General features: G+C 32.4%; 1 protein-coding gene across 1 annotated transcript in view; it reads left to right on the forward strand.

Moving 5' to 3' along the window:
• The window catches only part of CDH19 (cadherin 19, type 2), a 115,692-nt gene extending 105,925 nt beyond the window's left edge, over window positions 1-9,767 (forward strand). Inside the window, exons 9-11 of the mRNA XM_011974174.1 lie at window positions 2,417-2,534; window positions 4,857-5,108; window positions 8,781-9,767. Of these exons, the coding sequence (XP_011829564.1) occupies window positions 2,417-2,534; window positions 4,857-5,108; window positions 8,781-9,271 (861 nt within the window). The 3' untranslated portion in view covers window positions 9,272-9,767. The remainder of the gene's footprint in view (window positions 1-2,416; window positions 2,535-4,856; window positions 5,109-8,780) is intronic.
• The last annotated feature ends 445 nt before the right edge of the window (window positions 9,768-10,212 follow it).

The following is a 10,212-nucleotide window of genomic DNA, read 5'->3' on the forward strand; positions in this document are numbered from 1 at the left end:
GGATCACGAGGTCAGGAGATCGAGACTAACATAGTTAAACACTGTCTTTACTAAAAAAAAAAAAAAAAAAAAAAAAAAAAAATTAGGCATGCGTGGTGGCAGGCACCTGTAGTCCCAGCTACTCGAGAGGCTGAGTTAGGAGAATGGCATAAACCCGGGAGGCAGAGCTTGCAGTGAGCCAAGATCGTGCCACTGCACTACAGCCTGGGTGACAGAGTGAGACTCCATCTCAAAAAAAAAAAAAAGAAAAAAAAATCTGAGCTTTCTTTCAGAATTAACTGTAATTTGGAGTTATTTTCCTTTTCTCTTTTCCCAGTCTCTCAAGCCATGGCTGTTCTTGGTATATACTTTTACCTTTTAATTTATGTTTACTCCTTTCATAAATGTATAAGGTCAGCAATAGGTCCCAGATAATAATTTCAGCCAATGCAACAGATAGAAGTTTTTCTCAGAATTTTATTTTAAAATGAAAATGAAAACCTTTTCATTGTTATATTTAAAGGAAAAATAAATATCCTCCGTCAAGACTTATGAGCACATTAATGTGGTCCCTTTGTTAGAGATATGTGTTTATTTTTACGTGTACCTGTTCAAGGTAAATTCAGTAAAATTCATAATACTTGATATATGACTGATTTTATGTCAGTGTCTTCCTATTTTTATAAAACAATTATGAAAGCCAGTAAAACATATCTTATAGGAAGCCCAACTTACAGAGCAAATATAAGTGAAGACTTGTTCATTTGAAAGGGGGAGGCTGTTGAAATCCTGCTCATTCAGTTTCCTATACCTATGTATAAGATATTTTGATTTATTAAAAGTCTTTTGAAATATATACAGTGTATCTCCAGTCTTCTTTAGTCTTCATTCCCCAAAGGGAGACATTTGCAACATTTAGTCAGATGCTGATGTTTAATACAGAACATCAGGTAGTAAAATAAAATATTCCTTAACTGAGCACTGTAACCACATATGCCAGCAAGATAAACATGAATTATATACTTTGTTATCAATATGACTTCAGTTAATACGCATATAAAGATATTCATATGCCTATTATTAACAATATCTAGTACACCATGGTATGCAAAAACTCAACAAGAGATTATTTTCACGAGTAACACATAATAGACATAGGAACACATAATAGTTTGTTGTGTGACAAACTTTCTGACAAGCCAAGACTGATAATCCTGAAAATGAACCCTGAAGGTTAAGTATTAGTATTTTTATTTTTCAAGGTTAAAAACTTGTAAATGGCAAAGCCAGGATTCAGAATATTGGGTTTCCAAGCCTCTGCCCTCTACCCAGCCTGTACAAAATCCTATGATATTCTAACATGAAGGCTTTACCTTAACACAAATCAATATCCACATGTATAATTATAAGCATGGATTGAATAAAATGTGTTTTGCTACATTACTTAATTAACACTAAATGATTATTATTTATTAGTAATGTGTTATGAGTTAAACAGAAATCAATGTGGAGAAGTAATATACAGATCGTATTGGTTTCCTAATGTTCTTTATGCCTGTGAAGATATATCTATTTTTTTGAAGTATAACATAAATCTGGATTTGCCATCTTGCATCTAAGGCTATTTTTGTTTGACATATTGTTAAAAGCACTTTAATTCTGGAAAATTCAAAACAATAACTTCTATAATGAATTTACTTTAATTTCCACAATTAATCACAATCTCACTATGTGATCTTGACAGCATATCTTTTTCGACAATAATGAACTACTTGACTGACACATTCATGTCTTGAAAGAAGAAAATTAATTGAGAATGGAATTGTTCATATCTGCATTACTTCACTGTTTTATGATCTGAGATATAGAGATGAACTTATTTGATGTAAAACACTTTCCTATAATCATTATGGGTCAAAGGAAATCATGTACATTGCCCCTACATTTTAAATGCTTTATTTCCTCAATCAATTAAAAATCTCATTACTTTAGCAAATAGTTTAGTAAGCCAGTAACTCTACCACAGTTTTGCTCTCAGTAAAAACAGGAAATAGACAACTTTAGCAAATCATAACGTCTGACATTCAGATAAAGGAAAAATTAAGAAGGAAGAAAGAGTGAAATGTAGGCTGGGAGGGTGTGAGTAATACAAAAGAAATGCTTTGGAGACTTCTAACGAACTTAGAGTTTGGAATCCACCTGATCCATCAACAAGAATTTATTATGTAATATTACAACACCCTTTGAAAAAAGGCAGTGAACATATTTTTAACTTGAGAAAAATACTTTACTATTCTCCACTGATTTGACAGCTATTTTCTGCAATGTCCCTATTGATTGTAATAAAGCAATGTGAATAAAAGCTAATAATAATAACAGCAGTGATCTTCTTCCTGAATCCAAACAACAACAAAAATCTATCCCCCTTTTTTTTCAGGCAATTCAGACTATCAGTGCAGTGGATAGAGATGAATCCATAGAAGAGCACCATTTTTACTTTAATCTATCTGTAGAAGACACTAACTCTTCAAGTTTTACAATCATAGACAATCGAGGTAACGTCATTCACTTATAATGAGTTTTGATACATTTTTGTGACTCATGTTAGACTTTAATGGAATTTATGGCATTGATTTTTATACTGTTCTTGCAACATAATGTTTGGAAATCAAGCAAGAGAGTAACAATGAAAATGGAAAACAAAACTCAGTGTTAAGTTCTAAAAATATTAGCTCCATTTCTCACCGCATTTCTTCAAAGTAGAAACACTTTGTAAAGTTATCAGTGGCTGTAAGCTCTTGTAAAGTCTGAATAACCCTGCAAATATAATTGCAGTTCTGATACCACGGCTCCTTTCATGTTCTCGTCTAACTCAGGCTTCAATCTATGACCGAGGAGGAAAACGACATTTATTTGAGTTACAGTCATGTTTGCTTGATTGATTCCAAAATATTTATGGTCATCAATTAGGAGCTCAGAATATATGAAACTGGGTTAATACAGTTCTTATTCCTTCAAAACTAAATAACTTTTATCAATCTAAGGATTAAGTGTTCAAAGAATTTTATGTAGGGGCAGAATTTATTTTCCCTTTCGGTAGAGGCGGATTAACTATATACAGAGCCGCGCTGCGGCTTTTTCATGAGCTTCAGTGAGACATATTTTTGTCATTATAAGGACTACTATTTTAATTTTTTTATACCTCAAAGTTATGAAACACAGTTGATTTATTACTCAGGTATCTGTAACCAAATACCTGCAGTTCTCCTTACAGCTGAGGTTAAGCTCTGTTCCAGAAGAGACCTGTCACAGGAGAGCAAATGCAACACATTTCTGTCTGTTTTGCCCTCGTGCCATTCCCCCGTGGAGGAAACTCAAATACATTTCAGCCAAAACCCACAAATATCTCTTTCAAGCTCTTTGAGAAATCTCCAAACTGCTTTCCCCAAAATTTAGCCCTGTGACGAACTCTTAGATTCAGGGGATACATGTATTATTATTATTATTTTTTTGATGTTGCGAACTTCAACCTTTTTTAAAAATATTTTTATTATTTTACTTTTAAGTTAAAAATTGTATTTTTAAATACATATATATTAATATAAATGAGTCTAAGCTGGAATTTTTAAATATATATATTTATATACATAGATATTTGTATATATAGATTCATTTATATTAATATAAAATAAATTACTGAGGTGAAATAAATATGTTGAAGCGTACAAAATTGATTTGGTTTAACGTTTGTTGTCGCAAGTAATTTAATAAAATACATATTTAAAAAGTGTCAACTGTCTCTTAACCCTTAGATCTGCCTAGCAAATAAAATCACATGGACTTTATAGACTTTAAGGGTTTCATAGTGAATTGTCTTTAAAAAGGTGATTTGGGAAATGTCCTACTTAAGCATGCATTTCAAAAGGCTTTTATTTATTTTCCTTTTACTGCTCTTGTCTTCTAAAATTTGTCTGATGACTACAGAAAATATTTTGAGGGATGGTAAAAAAAAAAAAAAGGAAAGGGAAAATACAGTTCTGAGGTACAAGAAATTATAATGACAAAAGTTATTTATAATATTTTGGGATTCACAGAAGAGTAATTGTATATATTTGAAGTGCTTATTGTTTGTTTTCATGAATTTTTTGAATGGACTTTATATAGGTACATGAATCAGTCTGACTAAGTATAATGATTTTCAGAATTTTAAATACAAATAGATTAATAACATCAATGTGATATGAAATATCCTAATAGGATCTTGTCTACCAAGTGAAATTATTTTGTCTAATTAGAAAATATAGTATTTGAGATCATCTACTTTGACAGATAACTTTGAACGTCTTGTATATTCCCTGAATTTCTACAAATAATGGGTCCCAAGTATTAGAAAATAGACCGCGTTATATGTAATTAACACAAATAAAGACAGCTCTATCAGCATATATTTCATATTAGTAGTTCCTATAAATTATTGATATCTGATTAAAAAGCTATTTTCTGTGTTACCCATGTGTTTTATATACATGTCAAAGAGATTTTGGAACTGGTTTAAGTAATTCAATAATAACATAATACTTTAAATAATCAACTAAATAATTAAGTAGTATCAACTCAATATTTAATAATATTAAATATTAATTTTACTACATAATTTAAATAATTCATCTGATTACATAATAAGGGTTTAGGTGATGTCAAAACACTAATAATTTAGTGAGGATGTTTTAATTGTCTTCTCATCAGAGATTTCCTCTGCCTTTTATTTGAACTTACTTGATCGTATCTCTATACTATTGTCCCCAGTACGTGTGACTATTACATACAAATTTCTCGTATGTAGTTGAAAAAATTATGCACATGGATTTTTGTTTTAGATAACACAGCTGTCATTTTGACTAATAGAACTGGTTTTAACCTTCAAGAAGAGCCCATCTTCTACATCTCCATCTTAATTGCCGACAATGGAATCCCGTCACTTACAAGTACAAACACCCTTACCATCCATGTCTGTGACTGCGATGACAGTGGGAGCACACAGACCTGCCAATACCAGGAGCTTATGCTTTCCATGGGATTCAAGACAGAAGTCATCATTGCTATTCTCATTTGCATTATGGTAATATTTGGTAGGTAGAAGTCATCATTCCTATTCTCATTTGCATTATGATAATATTTGGTAGGTACTGCTGAACTGAACATATACTCATTTATTTAAAATAACAGGATAAATACATAAAATAGTCAATTCTATTATAGCATTATAATGTGGGTTTGTGTGTATGTTTGTTGCTCCTCTGAATGTAGTATAATTCTTAAATCAAGTGGAGTAAATAAGTGGATAAATATGTGATCTTTGAATTGTATGAGTATGTGAGTGTGTGTGTACACATCTGTTTATGCATGGTCTTGACACATATACAATGTAACAATATAAAATATGTAAAAGTTAGTGATAACAACAGTGAGCTTCTCTTGAGCGCTTATTGTACTCCAGGAGACAGTGTTCAGTGTTTTATATGCACGTTGCAATTCAAACCTCACAATAACCTTATTAAGCAGTAACTAATATCTCCTACATTTTATAGATGAAGGAATAGAAATTCCAACAGCTATGTGCTTTACGAAGGGTCACGCAGCTAGAAAATGATGTGCTAAGATTCCATGACCACAACACACTGTTATGCAACACTGTACTGCAGCTGACTAGAGCCCAAGGTGCATTAAAATAAAATAAAAAAAAGGACAGTAAAATCTACTCTCTTAGCAATTTTCTGGTATAAAATACCTTATTATTAACTATAGTTACCATGCTGTAAAATAGATCTCTCGAATTTATTCCTAACATCTAACTGAAACTGTGTCTTTTGACCAACGTCTCTTCATTCTCTCACCCGCTCTCCTGCTACTACCATTCTACTCTCTGCTTATATAAGCTATTTATTTATTTATTTTTAGATTTGTCAAAGTGACATCATGCAGCATTTGTCTTTCTGTGCCTGGCTTCTTTCACTTAGTATAGTGTTATCTAGTTTTATCTACGTTGTTGTAAATGACAGAACTTCTTTCTTGTTTAAAGCTAAATAGCATTCACTGTGTTTATATACCACATTTTCCTTATCCATTAATTCACTGATGGACACTTAGCTTCCATCAATTCCATAGCTTGGCTATCGTGAATAATGCTGTAATGAACACGGAAGTGTGGATATCTCTTCAACATACCAATTTTATTTATAAGTATTTAAGGTGATGAATATATTAGTTAAATTGATTTAATCATTCCACAATGTATACACATATCAGACATCACATTGTGTACCATAAATGTATGTTTTTATTTGTAAATTAAAACTAAAAATAATCCAAAATTCTTTTTGTGAATAAAAAGGACAGTAAATGTTAGAAATGAGGAATGTGTAAGAGAGCGTCTTTTTAAATCCAAGTACAGAAAAGAAAGAAATCCCAGTAAAAGAGCTCTATTAGTTTTTGTTTGCTTGTTTTTTTCCATTGCTTTCACTGTTTCTATAAGCAGATAATTTATATTCATTTCACAGATGAGGCAGCTGAACCCCAAAAGTTCTTAATCAGGCTTTCAGGACTATAAAATAGTCATCTAGCATTACCTTTTCCTTTTTTCAATGCCAAAATATATAATCTAAACTCTGCTCTTGCCTCCCTCAAAACTTCAGACCAAAAGCCAATGAAACTACACTGAATAGTGAGAGCAAATATATCAGACATTTTCTGAAATGCCAAACTGACCACTCAAACTGGCATGGGATACGTTTCAGGACCTGCCTTGTCTTTGCTGAACTTATCTTTCTCAAGGCTTCAAAACCCATCCATTCCTCATTTACCACCTACCATTACCATTGTTTAGGACCTAGCTTCAGTTTTTAAAATTGTTTTTAATGATCTTTGATTATGAAGCTGAATTCATAGCTACACAGCTAGATCCAGAAGCAAAAATAAATAGTAAATGCATAGTTTGAGGGGACTGCAAATACTGAGCTACCTATAGATAGAGACTTAAACCAAGCCCCGAAAACCTAGAAACAAACAAGGGGCAGCTTCATAGTTACAAATGTGAGTAAAATTTAGCAGGTGGGAGCTATGGGTCAACTATTATCATAGTGATTTCCTTTGAATGTTTTATAAATGTTTATCTCCAGTTCAGATCAGAAAAGTGTTTATTAGACTCCTTTCTATTTCAACCATATATATCATGTGAGTTCTAAAGTACAATACCTGAATGCAAACGTGGTGACCTTATTTATTTTATATATTTTAAATGCAAGTTTTATATAAATACTATATAACAACCATATTTCTCTTTGTGATACTATTCATAACATGACTTCATGTGTGTTTCAAATCCTACATGTAAAATTCTGAACAGGTGCATAAGATCCTAGGTGGGGGCTTAGTTATCCTTGATACCCACACACAAAGACACACACACACACGACACACACACAAAAAGACACACACACACATTTTAATTTAAAATTACAGCAAAAGTGTTCTGAATTTTTTCTGTTTCTACATGATATTAAAATTATCTTATGGAATAAATAATAATTATAGACAAATGTGTTATGATTCAAATGCATGATAGTTTAGAATTTCTGAAATTTATGTGATATCACAGAGCACAGGCTCTGACCCAACTTTCTACTTTTGCCTTTCTTTATTTTATTGTATTTATAATTGATACAAATTGGCCATATCTATGGGGTACAGTGTGTTGTTTCAATACCTGTATATATTGCATAATGCTCAAGTCAGCATAATTAGCATATTTGTCACTTGAAACATTTAGCCTTTCTTTGTAATGATAACATCCAAATTTATCTCTTCTACCTATTTTGAAATAAATTATTAGCTACAGTCACCCTACAGTATAATAGAACGCCCGAACTTATTCCTCCTGTCCCACTGTAACTTTGTACCAATTGAGTAACCTCTCTTCATCCCCACTCCCCTGACTACTCTACAAGTCTTGGTACCTACCATTGTATTCTCTACTTCTATGAAATCAACTTTTTTAGATTTCACGTATAAGTGAGATCAAGCAGTGCTTTTCTTTCTGTGCCTAGCTTATTTTACTTAACATGATGTCTGGCAGGTTCATCTATGTTGCTGTAAATGACTTCACTGTTGGTGGCTGAACAGTATCCCATTGTGTCTCTCAACTAGCTGTGTCATTCTAGCGATGTCATTTAACATCTGTGTGCTTCAGTTTTCTCATCTATAATAGGATATAATAATATAATGGCTTTCACAAGAATAAAATCAATCAATAAATATAAAGCTTTTAGAAGAACGCCTGATGTATGCTTCATAGTCAATATATATTAATTTAGAAAATAATTATGCCACAGAATTTTGCTTCAGTAAGGAATATCAAACTGTTCTGTTGTTCTGAACTACTATTAATATGAAGCATTGGCTACTAAAGTTGACAAATGCATTCAGGTTGCAAACTTTTATCATTCTACTTTATTCTATTTTAATATTTGAGAAAAAATAGATTTTGAATGTTAAATTGTTCATCATCTAAAATAGTTCACTATATTTTTATGGTTTTCTTTGTCTCTAAGTCATCAGCCAGAAAAATCGTGATACATTCTTTTGTAATTTGCAAGTCCCTTTGGCAAATTTTCAATAACAAATGTATCTTTTCTTATAATGATAAAGTTTAAGCACTCATCTTGAGCTTGAAATGAGAGCAAAGACTGTAATGTTTATAATATTCTTTATTGTTTATTGATATTCCGATATGCTTTCCTCATCAGGGTTTATTTTTTTGACTTTGGGTTTAAAACAACGGAGAAAACAGATTCTATTTCCTGAGAAAAGTGAAGATTTCAGAGAGAATATATTCCGATATGATGACGAAGGGGGTGGAGAAGAAGATACAGAGGCCTTTGACGTAGCAGCGCTGAGGAGTAGCACCATAATGCGGGAACGCAAGACTCGGAAAACCACCAGCGCTGAGATCAGGAGCCTATACAGGCAGTCTTTGCAAGTTGGCCCCGACAGTGCCATATTCAGGAAGTTCATCCTGGAAAAGCTCGAAGAAGCTGATACTGATCCGTGTGCCCCTCCTTTTGATTCCCTCCAGACCTACGCTTTTGAGGGAACAGGGTCATTAGCTGGATCCCTGAGCTCCTTAGAATCAGCTGTCTCTGATCAGGATGAAAGCTATGATTACCTTAACGAGTTGGGACCTCGCTTTAAAAGATTAGCATGCATGTTTGGTTCTGCAGTGCAGTCAAATAATTAGGGCTTCTTACCATCAACATTTTTGAAAGTACTAATGTATATTTGAACCAAAGGGTAGTCTTAAAGAGTTTTGTGCCCTGGCTCTATGGCAGGGAAAGCCCTAGTCTATAGAGTTTTCTGATTTCCCTGGAGTAAATACCCCATGGTTATTTTAAGCTACCCACATGCTGTCATTGAACAGACGTGGGGAGAAACGTAAACAATCAACTCACAGGCATCAATACAACCAGATATGAAGTAAAATAATTTAGGAAGGTATTACAAGTAGGTGAGAGGACATAAGATGTAGTCAATCCTTGTGCAATTATGTCATTATTTACTTAGGAAAGAGTAAAAATACCAAACAAGAGAAAATTTAAAGGAGCCAAAATTTGAAAGTCAAATAGAAATGTACAAATCGAGAGAACATTTACGTTTCTATCATATTGACATGAAAATTGGAAGTGTATAGTCAGAGAAATTCTCATGAATTATTCCATGAAGTATTGTTTCCTTTATTTGAAAAAGAATGCTAGGTAATCTTGGTAGAAATCTTGAAAGTATGATAAACAACAGATGGAGGAATCCATGAAAAATAGACGAGAAAAAGTAAATAAGGTTTTCTGGGGATCACAGAAATTTTGTATGAATAAAAGCCTTATAAAGCCAGCTCTAGCATATGACTAAAATATTCCTCTACTATTTTTCAATGTCATCTAATGCAAATGCTCAAATTTTTTAGCTGGTTAATGTGAGAAAGGCACTGAATTAAGATATTTTAGTGTTATTTTATTTACCCAATTTTCATCTTTCACAGAGTAAGAATAAAATATTTATGTGGTTAAGTTCCTGATACTATATAGAGATAGACTTTAAAATTTTAACACCTAGGATAATGTGGGTGATTACATAAATATTTAAAACATTTACCTTATATGGAAAGCAGATTTCTGACTAAGATAC

The sequence above is a fragment of the Mandrillus leucophaeus genome, unplaced genomic scaffold (assembly GCF_000951045.1).
Source record: "Mandrillus leucophaeus isolate KB7577 unplaced genomic scaffold, Mleu.le_1.0 Scaffold142, whole genome shotgun sequence".
Taxonomy (NCBI): Eukaryota; Metazoa; Chordata; class Mammalia; order Primates; family Cercopithecidae; genus Mandrillus; species Mandrillus leucophaeus.